The sequence below is a fragment of the Bos javanicus genome, chromosome 12 (assembly GCF_032452875.1).
Source record: "Bos javanicus breed banteng chromosome 12, ARS-OSU_banteng_1.0, whole genome shotgun sequence".
Lineage (NCBI taxonomy): Eukaryota > Metazoa > Chordata > Mammalia > Artiodactyla > Bovidae > Bos > Bos javanicus.
Genome location: NC_083879.1, coordinates 29,698,982 through 29,712,513, shown reverse-complemented (window position 1 = coordinate 29,712,513; position 13,532 = coordinate 29,698,982). Strand labels below are relative to the sequence as shown.

At 43.8% G+C, this 13,532-nt stretch overlaps 1 protein-coding gene across 2 annotated transcripts in view; it reads left to right on the top strand.

The window, feature by feature from the left end:
- Positions 1–13,532, top strand: part of B3GLCT (beta 3-glucosyltransferase) — a 120,884-nt gene that overhangs the window by 73,312 nt on the left and 34,040 nt on the right. For both annotated transcript variants that reach the window (XM_061434833.1, XM_061434832.1), the window contains exons 9-10: positions 1,727–1,846; positions 3,733–3,802. In XM_061434833.1, the coding sequence (XP_061290817.1) occupies positions 1,727–1,846; positions 3,733–3,802 (190 nt within the window). The remainder of the gene's footprint in view (positions 1–1,726; positions 1,847–3,732; positions 3,803–13,532) is intronic.

The following is a 13,532-nucleotide window of genomic DNA, read 5'->3' as shown; positions in this document are numbered from 1 at the left end:
CAGTTCAGATAATTTGGGGGGCTTCATCTTTTAGTTCCCTAGTTTTTATTCAGCTGTGTCTAGGATAGGCTGCTTATCCTTACCATTAAAATGTTCATTTTCAGCTTGTATTTTTCATGTCTGATGTTTTAGATATTTCTTTTTCAAATTTGCTTTCCTGTGTAATCTTCCAGAAATTTTGCTCATGTTTTAAAGTTTTTCTTTATAAAAACATATGAAACAGTAGTTTTCTAATCTGTGTGCTTGATCACTCTGATCCCTGGATTCTTTTGGGTGGGCCTGGTTAAGCTGTGTCCGCTGGCTCTCGCTCTTCATCTCCTGTCTTTGTTTTACTTTCTGTGATCTTTCTGAGTGCTCTTGCTCCTGGGGACTTCACCTGTGACAGTCCGCGAGTCCTATTAAGGTTGCAGGCTCCTCAGTAAGGCTTTGCATTAGCTTTTTCCAACTTGCTAGAGACTCATACTGACTCAGGGCCACTCTGTTTAAGGTATTTTTGGACTATGTAGGTGACAGATTAGGGAGGCCTGGATCTTGGTTACAAAATCTCAGGATAGCTGGAGATGATTTTTCCCCATCTAGTGCCAAAGTCCCAGCTTCATGTGGGGGTTTGCTGTTAGACACCCCCACTTGGGTGGGTCACAGGCTTTATTCTCTTTAACACATATCAGAACCTCAGCATGCCCAGGACCCAGCTGGTGCCTGCGAGGGAAAGCGACCCTCAGGGACCGTCTCTCCCAGGTTCTCACTTTCCAGTTTTGTCTTTGTGAGCTCTACGTTTTATGCCAGTTTAGCAGTACATTAAAAAGCTTTTAAAGATATTTTATGCAGTATTTTTAGATAGTTTCAGCCCATTGGTTATTCAGGGTGTGTAATTACCATCCTGCAGGAAACCAGAGTCACGATGATCTTACGTTTTATCTTTCTCTGTGATGCTTTAGAATCCTTAAAATAGCTTCCCTGCAATTGCTTATGACAGTTTTGAGATCTTTTGGAGGTCGGAATATTGATTCTCTTTTAAAAGAATTAATGTATTGGCCACACAGTCTTTGCTGCTGCTCAGTGGCTTTTCTCTGTGCTTTTTGTAGTGCACGGGCTGCTCATTGCGGGGGCTTCTCCTGTTGCAGAGCACAGGCTCTAGGCCTGCGGGCTTAGTTGCAGCACATTGACTCGGTAGTTGGTGCATGGGCTTAGTTGCCTTGTGGCACGTGGGGTCTTCCTGGACCAGGGATTGAACTCCCGTCCCCTGCATTGGCAGGTGGATTCTTAACCACTGGACCACCAGGGAAGTCCCCCAGGATATTGATTCTTAATTGTTTATGGTTAATAAAAGATTTGATTGCTCTACATGGAATTACTGTTTTGGTGTGTGCTGTGAAGTCACTTCAGTCATGACTGACTCTTTGCAACCCCATGGACTGTAGCCCCACCAGGCTTCTCTGTCCCTGGGATTCTCCAGGCAAGAATAATGGAGTGGGTTGCCATGCCCGCCTCCAGGGGATCTTCCTGACCCAGGGATCGAACCCGTGTCTCTTACGTCTCCCTCCTTGGCAGGCAGGTTCTTTACCACTAGCGCCACCTATTGGGAAGCCTGCAGAATGCTGCCATGTAGATGTGGTTCAGTGTGATGTTCGCTAGAGAAGGGGAGGTGTAGCTTTCCCTGGAGACACGGCGTACCTCCGTGCACGGTGGTGTTGGCTCTCATTCACTCCGGTTTCCTGTGTGACAGATCGCGCTCTACATCTGGGATGGAGGAGATGGACTCCCGCTCACGCCTGTGCCCGAGTTCTGTACAGACATTGTGGGCTCCTCCTGCGCCACCTCGTTCCAGTCTTCCCTGCCACTTTGTGTGAGTAACAGAAGGACAGCTTCCTCGTGTGTCAAAGGGAAACATACATGTTGTGCATGATGTTGCCCTAGCAGTTCACACACTGATCAAACACCGCCACTTGCCATGTGCCCCGTGAGAACTATATATCACGTTTCTAGGGATGATAGCCCTGTAAGGTAAGCACCATTGTTACCCTATTGGACACAGGAGAAGGGGGCACCCCGGAGCTGCAGAGGCATGGCCCCTGAGTCAGTTCTTTGGTTGAAGGTATAGCACAGAGCTGCTGCAGTTCCTGGTGTGTTTCCTAGAAAGGCAGTGTCAGACATTTCCAGTTGTTCCCAAGCCCTCTCCTGAAGCCCACCTCTACCCTCCTCTCAGCCAGCGACCCCACTCCAACCTCACCTGAGACTGTCCAGAACTTTGAGAATGCACCGGCTCATGGTGGGCCCTCGGTCCAGTCCCCAGGATGAACCCAAAGACCACACTCAGCTGGGTGGTTAGCAGCCCTTCCTCGTAAGGATAAGCAGGTTCACCGCCTCATTTCCAAGTCATTGACACAGTGGTCTGGGTTGCATTTTCAAAGAGGAGTATGTGTATTCACACACACACACACACACACACACACACACACACACACACAGTAGCAGTGGGAGAGAATCTGTGCTGTTGGCATAGTACTTGAGAGGGAAATGTCTTTCTAGACTTTGTGCTTGCTTGTTCTCTAATGTTCTTCTGGAAAATCTGGAAGGGTTGACCTCCTAGTGCCTTGAGTGGCATGATGAAACTGCAGTTGCATGTCGCTGGAAACCAGCCCCAAATGATGCAGAATCAGGATTGAATGTCCCTACAGCCCTGAGATGGTGATAAAGGGGTCAGCCCCCGCCCTGGCCCCACTATGAAGCGCCCACAGCCTAGGGGCCGGATTGTCCACAAGCCCCTCTGTGACCCCTTCATCTGAGCGACCAGCCTGGGCTGGAGCCAGCGCCCCCACCCCTGCGAGGTGTTTGACGTAATCCTGCCTTTGGCAGAGGACAGAGCACCGCTGTTGCCTAGACTTGCGTGGACCATTAAGGGCCATAAAAATACTGTAAACATCAAAGTAAGGCCAGGCTCCCTAAAGGGAGTCATCTCTTACTTTGCACTAAAACATCCTTCTACTTCTCTCTCCCTTTTAAAAAAATTTTTCACCAGCTGGAAAAAGGAAAGGGAAGGTAAACCAACACTTCCTGGGCACCTGTGATGTTCATAGTAAATAAATAGTAGTAATAAAAGCAGCTGTGCTGGTGGTTATCTCCCAATTTCCTGAATGAGCTGGAAATTTAGAGGACATTCGTCCAGGTGATGCAGGGGTATGGCACAGCTGGGATTCTGGTCTCCGTCTGGCTATGAGTGAGTGAGTGAAAGTCATTCAAGTCATGTCTGACTCTTTGCGACCCATGGACTATACAGTCCATGGAATTCTCTAGGCCAGAATACTGGAGTGGGTAGCCTTTCCCTTCTCCAGGGGATCTTTCCAACCCAGGATCGAACCCAGGTCTCCCGCATTGCAGGCAGATTCTTTACCAGCTGAGCCACCAGGGAAGCCCAAGAATACTGGAGTGGGTAGCCTATTCCTTCTCCAGCAGATCTTCCCGACCCAGGAATCAAACCAGGGTCTCCCACATTGCAGGTGGATTCTTTACCACCTGAGCTATCAGGGAAGCCCCCCCCCCCCCACCCCCACCCCACTGGCTGAGCAAAGCATTTGTGGTCCTCCAAGATACAGTCGTGCCCTGAAACTTGATTCTGGAGACAAGTTTGATGTCGCTGACATTGGTGAATTTGAATTCAAGAGCATGTGACAACCAATTTGGGTGTGCTGTTAAGATACATTGACTCACGTATGCATTTTTTTTTTTTTAAAGGGAAATCCAGTGAAGAAGGAGGATATTTTTGTTGCAGTGAAAACATGCAAGAAGTTTCATGGTGATAGAAGTATGTTTTTTTTTGGATTATTCATTTTTATTGAACTTTAAAAATCCACACTGCCTTAAAAAAAAAAAAGGACAAATCAAATATGAGCTCAGCTCAAGAAGGGGATAATGACAGATATATTATTGGAAGTGCAAGCAGTTATATAATCAGTCTTCCTCCTCATAGCACTTCAATCACCAAGATCAATTAGAAAAGACAATTTTGTGTTGCAACATGAGAGGCCATGGCCCTTCTAAGGACTAATTAGAGCAGTGTTTTAAATTGGAAATGGAAATGCTCAGCTGTGGCAATCTCAGAGACTGTAAGTGGATAATAATCCATTTTGCAAAACAGTGTCCTGTTATGTCCAAGTGTGGACTCTGAGCTGTGAAGAATGAGAGGGGATTTCTCAAGGTAACGGAATGTCAGAGAGAATGTCTTTCTCACGCCGTTCCTTCTTTTTATATTTATTTCACACTCACACATCAGAACTTGTAAGTAAGGATGTGTATTTGCTCAAGTGTAGATATACAGAGAAAAGTAAAAAATGTTTGTCTTACAAGCCATGGTTCCTTCTTAAGGAAATCCTGCACATAGATGTTTCTATTTAATTTTTTGGTGCCATTCCAGAATTCTGCATTATGATGATACTGTTTTTTAAAAAGCCTATTTATAAATACATAATTTATCTGTTTTTTTCACCTTCAAACAGCACTTTTCTCAAGTTGAGGATTAGACAATCTTTTGCATTTTCTAATTTTAGCACATATTTTATTTTTTTTTCCATGAAAAGACTCTCAGTTTTACCAAGAGTGTGATATTTATAGAGGAGAGATTTCTAAACCAGCTGTCATTTTTGTGGGATTGGAGCTAAGTGGGGCATTTATATAATTTATGTGATAATATGATATTTACAAATGATGCTTTAAAGAGGAACATATTTTACAGATAAAAGAATATCATAATTTGGAATTATGGCATTGTTTAAGACACTGACATCAATTCAGGTCTGGTTATAGTCAACACTATCTTAAAAGTACGTTTGCTATAAACCTTCATGGTTACCTAAAATAGTCACAATAAATTCTAAGTCCTATTAAAATCAGTCTAAATAAAATATGCATTCATTATACAAGAAGTCCTAAAATACTATTAAAAATCAATATAGAACTTAAAAATTTCATTTTTCATAAGTTTAACCTAGGTTTAATATCCTTTTGTTTTTCACATAATCTGGAGAGACGATTTTTGATAAATACCTTTCATTAAAAAAATGTCAAGGGAACTGAACTAGACTGCTTTTCTTCTTTTTTTTTTTTTTAAACAGCAAGCAGAAGTGCTCGAATTGATTTATTTGATCTTGAAGCTGCCTTTTGAGTATATATCAATGTTAGGAATGGGGGTGGTGGTATATTCTCTTTTGAAACACATTTTTCAAGTTGGCAGTAAAGTGGTAAAGTTGGGGATGGTCTCTGTTGTAGTTTTCATATTCTACAGAAATGAAAAAAAGAGTTAGCTAATTTTAATTTGGTCATTCTGAATAATCTAGTTTCAGTTCAGTTCAGTCGCTCAGTCGTGTCTGACTCTTTGCGACCCCATGAATCACAGCACGCCAGGCCTCCCTGTCCATCACCAACTCCCAGAGTTTACCCAGACTCACGTCCATCGAGTCAGTGATGCCATCCAGCCATCTCATCCTCTGTCATCCCCTTCTCCTCCTGCCCCCAATCCCTCCCAGCATCAGAGTCTTTTCCAATGAGTCAACACTTCGCATGAGGTGGCCAAAGTACTGGAGTTTCAGCTTTAGCATCATTCCTTCCAAAGAAATCCCAGGGCTAATCTCCTTCAGAATGGACTGGTTGGATCTCCTTGCAGTCCAAGGGACTCTCAAGAGTCTTCTCCAACACCACAGTTCATCAATTCTTCGGTGCTCAGCCTTCTTCACAGTCCAACTCTCACATCCATATGTGACCACAGGAAAAACCATAGCCTTGACTAGACGAACCTTTGTTGGCAAAGTAATGTCTCTGCTTTTGAATATGCTATCTAGGTTGGTCATAACTTTCCTTCCAAGGAGTAAGCGTCTTTTAATTTCATGGCTGCAGTCACCATCTGCAGTGATTTTGGAGCCCCCCAAAATAAAGTCTGACACTGTTTCCACTGTTTCCCCATCTATTTCCCATGAAGTGATGGGACCGGATGCCGTGATCTTAGTTTTCTGAATGTTGAGCTTTAAGCCAACGTTTTCACTCTCCACTTTCACCTTCATCAAGAGGCTTTTTAGTTCCTCTTCACTTTCTGCCATAAGGGTGGTATCATCTGCATATCTGAGGTTATTGAGATTTCTCCCAGCAATCTTGATTCTAGCTTGTGTTTCTTCCAGTCCAGCGTTTCTCATGATGTACTCTGCATATAAGTTAAATAAGTGGGATGACAATATACAGCCTTGACGTACTCTTTTCCTATTTGGAACCAGTCTGTTGTTCCATGTCCAGTTCTAACTGTTGCTTCCTGACCTGCATACAAATTTCTCAAGAGGCAGATCAGGTGGTCTGGTATTCCCATCTCTTGAAAAATTTTCCACAGTTTGTTGTGATCCACACAATCAAAGGCTTTGGCATAGTCAATCAAGCAGAAATAGATGTTTTTCTGGAACTCTCTTGCTTTTTCCATGATCCAGTGGATGTTGGCAATTTGATCTCTGGTTCCTCTGCCTTTTCTAAAACCAGCTTGAACATCAGGAAGTTCACGGTTCATATATTGCTGAAGCCTGGCTTGGAGAATTTTGAGCATTACTTTACTAGCGTGTGAGATGAGTGCAGTTGTGCGGTAGTTTGAGCATTCTTTGGCATTGCCTTTCTTTGGGATTGGAATGAAAACTGACCTTTTCCAGTCCTGTGGCCACTGCTGAGTTTTCCAAATTTGCTGGCATATTGAGTGCAGCACTTTCACAGCATCATCTTTCAGGATTTGGAATAGCTCAACTGGAATTCCATCACCTCCACTAGCTTTGTTTGTTTACTGCTTTCTTATTTTGCATAAGGTTATGATAATCCTTTCAGATATTTATGAAATGCTTTTGTATTTCAATTTTGAGTCAAAGGTTTATAAAAATTATAAAATCTTCCAAGTCTGTTAGGAGCATAAAGACCAAACCTCCCCAAACCAGATGAACTGATTTACTGCTGTTAATTGGGTCTGAGGTCATTGAAGCCTGAGATCTAAAAGATATCTTGAGAACTTCGCAGTGGAGTTGCTGTGGCAGGCTGTCTTTAAACTTGGACATGTTTGTTTGAAAAGATAGTATAGGTGGCTGGATTTTAGGGACTCTGATGTCCATGTTGCCTGATGGACATGAAGTCTGCCAGGCCAGGGGGCTCTGGCCCCGCTTTTGGAAACCTAGTTCTGTCACCAGTTGGTCAAGAGAATTACCCGTAATTGTATTAGTTTTAGTCAACAATGCCACAGTAACTGCTTCTAACTGCTAATCCTTTTTTTTTTTTAAACATGTTTTCTGGTGTTTTTCATTTTTTTTTTGAAAATCGCAGTTTATGTATTTATAGTTGGCTGTTCCAGGTCTTCGTCGCCGGGTGCGGGCTTTCTCTAGCTGTGGTGATCGGGGGCTGCTCTCTAGGTGTGGTGCAGGGCTTCTCACTGCAGTAGTTGGGGGCACAGGCTCTAGGGCGTGGGCTCAGTAGTTGCGGCACGTGGGCTCCGGAGCACGGGCCTGAGCAGCTGTGGTGCATGGGCTTAGTTGCCCCATGGCATGTGGAATCTTCCTGGACCAGGGACCAAACTCATGTCTCCTGCATTAGCAGGTGGATTCTTAACCACTGGACCACTAGGGAAGTCCCTTCACCTGTATTCTGTCATCTGATTTCATGCTGACAGCTCCCTGTGATGTGGTAATTACTGCTGTTCGCTTGATATAGCAGAGAAAGGAAGCTGACCATGGGACGACAGACTGGCCCAACTTCATGCAGACTGAGCAGGGGAGCAGGACTCAGGTTTTCTGGCTACGAACCCCCAGTTCCTTCTGCCACAGTAGAGCTGTGCTGTGACCTCTTTGTGTGTGTGTGCTCAATCACAATCGTGTCTGACTCTTTGCAACCCCTTGGACCCCATGGGAGTTTCCAGGCAAGAATACTGGGGTGGGTTGCCATTTCCTCCTCCAGGGGATCTTTCCTGACCCAGGGATTGAATCCACATCTCCTGCATTGGCAGGTGGATTCTTTACCACTGCGCCACCTGGGAAGTTTTTTGGATGTGTTAGGAATGTAACGCTTGATGAATAGTATTTGATAGCTGTGTTGATTCTCTGCTGTGCTCAAGGTCAGATCTGACTTGGCTGGAAGCAGTGACAGGAGGCTTTTTACTTTCAGTAGCAGTGAGGACGGCCAGGACTTCAAATCTACAGATGATCTGAAACACACACGGAGCTGGGGAGTCAGATGGCCCCCCGTCCTCGCATATTACTGTGGCAGTCAAGCAGAATGCATGGACTTGGGGCTTTGCTGTTTCTTTCTGTACCACTCTGGTAGAAACACTTGAGGTTACAGAAACCAGACAACAGTGAAGGAAGAAATAAACAGACCAGGCTGTGCTCATCTCTGAGCAGTTGAGTGCGCTGTCATTGACTCCCCTGGAGGCGGTTCTCACTGTCTATGCCCTGGGTTCTGACTGGAGTGGACGCTCGTCACGCCCCAGTCCTGGCTCCTCCAGGGGTGAGGATGTGAGGGATAGAACAGTCCGGCCAAGGCTGTGGTCAAGGTGAGGGAATGTACACAAGGAACTCATTTTTCATACTCTTTTGGAAGAATTGATACAGCCAAATTTCAAAATTAGAAAAAAATTATTTTACATCTTACACTTTTTTTTTTCCCTAACAGCAAAGCAGACCTTTACGTAACTACTTGTCTTGATTCTGATTTAGATGAATTAAAGCATCTTAGGACACAGTTAGCAAAAATATACTCTGTCTCTTAGCTTAAGAAAGCAGTACATGTTGACAGCATCAAATGAGCATGGTTTGCTGAGATGCAAGTGGTTGGTAGGGTTTTTAAAGAAACTTTAGAGGTATTATATAAAGCAATGAACTGCCATAGCATGTAAAGTTAGGTTTAAGCAAGGAAAAGCTCTCTGGAATTAATAAAGCAGCTTCGTTACTTCCTCTTGGGTTACGTGTCTTTCCTCACGTGATGTGAGCTGTCAGCAAAATGTTACGGGTCTTGTGTGTCCTTCAGCCACGTGCTTCCTGTGTGGGTCCCACTTATGTCGTGGCCGCCCCCGTTTCTGTTTGTCAGCTGGTGGGTTGTGAGGTGTTGCCCCTCCTGCCATCTCCCTCTAAGTAGAGAGGTTAAATCCCCATTTGCTCAGCCTTTAGTTCCTTATCACAGCCCCTGGAGCTCCTAAAATAAACATTTGACATCTTTCAGCTTAAAAAAAAAACTGGTATCTTGACTGTATTGATTTTCTCTAGATGTGAACATACTGATGCTAAAGAGTGTGTTCCCTCTGGTTGGAAAGGTTTATTGAAAACAGGAGGTTGAATCAAAATGCAGCCAGCCACTGGCAGGCCATATCCTGTGTTAGATGAAGTAAGTGGATTAATTATTTAAGTTAATTTTTATTGGAGTTTAGTTGCTTTACAACTTGTGTTCCCACTTTACAGTTGTGTTCCCACTGGATAGCAAAGTGAATCAGCTGTGTGTGTACACATAGCTCCTCTTCATGGGTTTCCCTACTATTCAGGTCATCACAGAGCACTGAGTAGAGTTCCCTGTGCTATACGGTAGGTTCGCCTTCAGTTCAGTTCAGTCGCTCAGTCGTGTCTGACTCTTTGCGACCCCATGAACCACAGCACGCCAGGCCTCCCTGTCCATCACCAACTCCCAGAGTCCACCCAAACCCATGTCCATTGAGTTGGTGATATCATCCAGCCATCTCATCTTCTGTCATCCCCTTCTCCTCCTGCCCTCGATCTTTCCCAGCATCAGGGTCTCTTCAAATGAGTCAGCTCTTCGCATGAGGTCGCCAAAGTATTGGAGTTTCAGCTTCAATATCAGTCCTTCCAATGAACACCCAGGACTGATCTCCTTTAGGATGGACTGGTTGGATCTCCTTGCAGTCCAAGGGACTCTCAAGAGTCTTCTCCAACACCACAGTTCAAAAGCATCAAATCTTCGGCTCTCAGCTTTCTTTATAGTCCAACTCTCACATCCATACATGACCATTGGAAAAACCGTAGCTTTGACTAGACGGACCTTTGTCAGCAAAGTAATATATCTGCTTTTAAATATGCTATCTAGGTTGGTCATAACTTTCCTTCCAAGGAGTAAGCGTCTTTTAATTTCATGGCTACATTCACCATCTGCAGTGATTTTGGAGCCTAAAAAAATAAAGTCAGCCACTGTTTCCCCTGTTTCTCCATCTATTTCCCATGAAGTGATGAGTCCAGATGCCATGATCTTCGTTTTCTGAATGTTGAGTTTTAAGCCAACTTTTTCACTCTCCTCTTTCACTTTCATCAAGAAGCTCTTTGGTTCTTCACTTTCTGCCATAAGGGTGGTATCATCTGCATATCTGAGGTTATTAATATTTCTCCCGGCAATCTTGATTCCAGCTTGTGCTTCCTCCAGCTCAGCATTTCTCATGATGTACTCTGCATATAAGTTAAATAAGCAGGGTGACAATATACAGCCTTGACGTATTCCTTTTCCTATTTGGAACCAGTCTGTTGTTCCATGTCCAGTTCTAACTGTTGCTTCCTGATCTGCATACAGATTTCTCAAGAGGCAGGTCAGGTGGTCTGGGATTCCCATCTCCTTCAGAATTTTCCACAGTTTATTGTGATCCACAAGTCAAAGGCTTTGGCATAGTCAATCAAGCAGAAATAGATGTTTTTCTGGAACTCTCTTGCTTTTTCCATGATCCAGCTGATGTTGGCAATTTGATCTCTGGTTCCTCTGCCTTTTCTAAAACCAGCTTGAACATCTGGAAGTTCACAGTTCACGTATTGCTGAACCCTGTCTTGGAGAATTTTGAGCATTACTTTGCTAGCGTGTGAGATGAGTGCAATTGTGTGGTAGTTTGAGCATTCTTTGGCCTTGCCTTTCTTTGGGATTGGAATGAAAACTAACCTTTTCCAGTCCTGTGGCCACAGCTGAGTTTTCCAAATTTGCTGGCATACTGAGTGCAGCACTTTCACAGCATCATCTTTCAGGATTTGAAATAGCTCAACTGGAATTCCATCACTTCCACTAGCTTTGTTCGTCATGATGCTTTCTAAGGCCCACTTGACTTCACATTCCAGGATATTTGGCTCTAGATGAGTGATTACACCATCGTGATTATCTGGGTCGTGAAGATCTTTTTTGTACAGTTCTTCTGTGTATTCTTGCCACCTCTTCTTAGTATCTTCTGCTTCTGTTAGGTCCATACCATTTCTGTCCTTTATCGAGCTCATCTTTGCATGACATGTTCCCTTGGTATCTCTGATTTTCTTGAAGAGATCTCTAGTCTTTCCCATTCTGTCGTTTTCGTCTATTTCTTTGCATTGATCGCTGAGGAAGGCTTTCTAATCTCTCCTTGCTATTCTTTGGAACTCTGCATTCAGATGCTTATATCTTTCCTTTTCTTCTTTGCTTTTCGCTTCTCTTCACAGCTATTTGTAACATCTCCCCAGACAGCCATTTTGCTTTTTTGCATTTCTTTTCCATGGGGATGGTCTTGATCCCTGTCTCCTGTACAATGTCACGAACCTCAGTCCATAGTTCATCAGGCACTCTATCTATCAGATCTAGTCCCTTAAATGTATTTCTCACTTCCACTGTGTAATTATAAGGGATTTGATTTAGGTCATACCTGAATGGTCTAGTGGTTTTCCCAATTACTTTCTTCAATTTAAGTCTGAATTTGGTAATTAGGAGTTTGTGATCTGAGCCACAGTCAGCTCCTGGTCTTGTTTTTGTTGACTGTATAGAGCTTCTCCATCTTTGGCTGCAAAGAATATAATCAATCTGATTTTGGTGTTGACCATCTGGTGATGTCCATGTGTAGAGTCTTCTCTTGTGTTGTTGGAAGAGGGTGTTTGCTATGACCAGTGCATTTTCTTGGCAAAACTCTATTAGTCTTTGCCCTGCTTCATTCTCTACTCCAAGGCCAAATTTGTCTGTTACTCCAGGTGTTTCTTGACTTGTTCTTTTGCATTCCAGTCCCCTGTAATGAAAAGGACATCTTTTGGGGGTATTAGTTCAATAAGGTCTTGTAGGTCTTCATAAAACTGTTCAACTTCAGCTTCTTTAGCATTACTGGTTGGGGCATAGACTTGGATTACTGTGATATTGAATGGTTTGCCTTGGAAACGAACAGAGATCATTCTGTTGTTTTTGAGATTGCATCCAAGTACTGCATTTTGGACTCTTTTGTTGACCATGATGGCTACTCCATTTCCTGTGAGGGATTCCTGCCACAGTAGTAGGTATAATGGTCATCTGAGTTAAATTCGCCCATTCTAGTCCATTTTAGTGCGCTGATTCCTAGAATGTCGGCATTCACTTTTGCCATCTCCTGTTTGACCACTTCCGATTTGCCTTCATTCATGGACCTGACATTCCAGATTCCTATGCAATATTGCTCTTTATAGCATCAGACCTTGCTGTATGTGGTTGTATGACCAGCTGTATGTGACTAGTGATAGAAGTCACCAGTCACATCCACAGCTGGGTATTGTTTTTGCTTTGGCTCCATCCCTTCAATCTTTCTGGAGTTATTTCTTCACTGATCTCCAGTAGCATATTGGGCACCTACTGACCTGGGGAGTTCCTTTTTCAGTATCCTATCATTTTATTTAACTTATATGCAGAGTACATCATGAGAAATGCTGGACTGGAAGAAACACAAGCTGGAATCAAGATTGCTGGGAGAAATCTCAATAACCTCAGATATGCAGATGACACCACCCTTATGGCAGAAAGTGAAGAGGAACTAAAAAGCCTCTTGATGAAGGTGAAAGTGGAGAGTGAAAACGTTGGCTTAAAGCTCAACATTCAGAAAATGAAGATCATGGCATCCGGTCGTATCACTTCATGGGAAATAGATGGGGAAACAGTGGAAACAGTGTCAGACTTTATTTTTCTGGGCTCCAAAATCACTGCAGATGGTGACTGCAGCCATGAAATTAAAAGATGCTTACTCCTTGGAAGGAAAGTTATGACCAACCTAGATAGCGTATTCAAAAGCAGAGACATTACTTTGCCAACAAAGGTTCGTCTAGTCAAGGCTATTGTTTTTCCTGTGGTCGTGTATGGATGTGAGAGTTGGACTGTGAAGAAGGCTGAGCGCTAAAGAATTGATGCTTTTGAACTGTGGTGTTGGAGAAGACTCTTGAGAGTCCCTTGGACTGCAAGGAGATCCAACCAGTCCATTCTGAAGGAGATGAGCCCTGGGATTTCTTTGGAAGGACTGATGCTAAAGCTGAAACTCCAGTACTTTGGCCACCTCATGTGAAGAGTTGACTCATTGGAAAAGACTCTGATGCTGGGAGGGACTGGGGGCAAGAGGAGAAGGGGACGACAGAGGATGAGATGGCTGGATGGAATCACTGACTCCATGGACATGAGTTTGAGTGAACTCTGGGAGTTGGTGATGGACAGGGAGGCCTGGCGTGCTGCGATTCATGGAGTCCAAAGAGTTGGACATGACTGAGCGACTGATCTGATCTGATCATTTTGCCTTTTCATACTGTCATGGG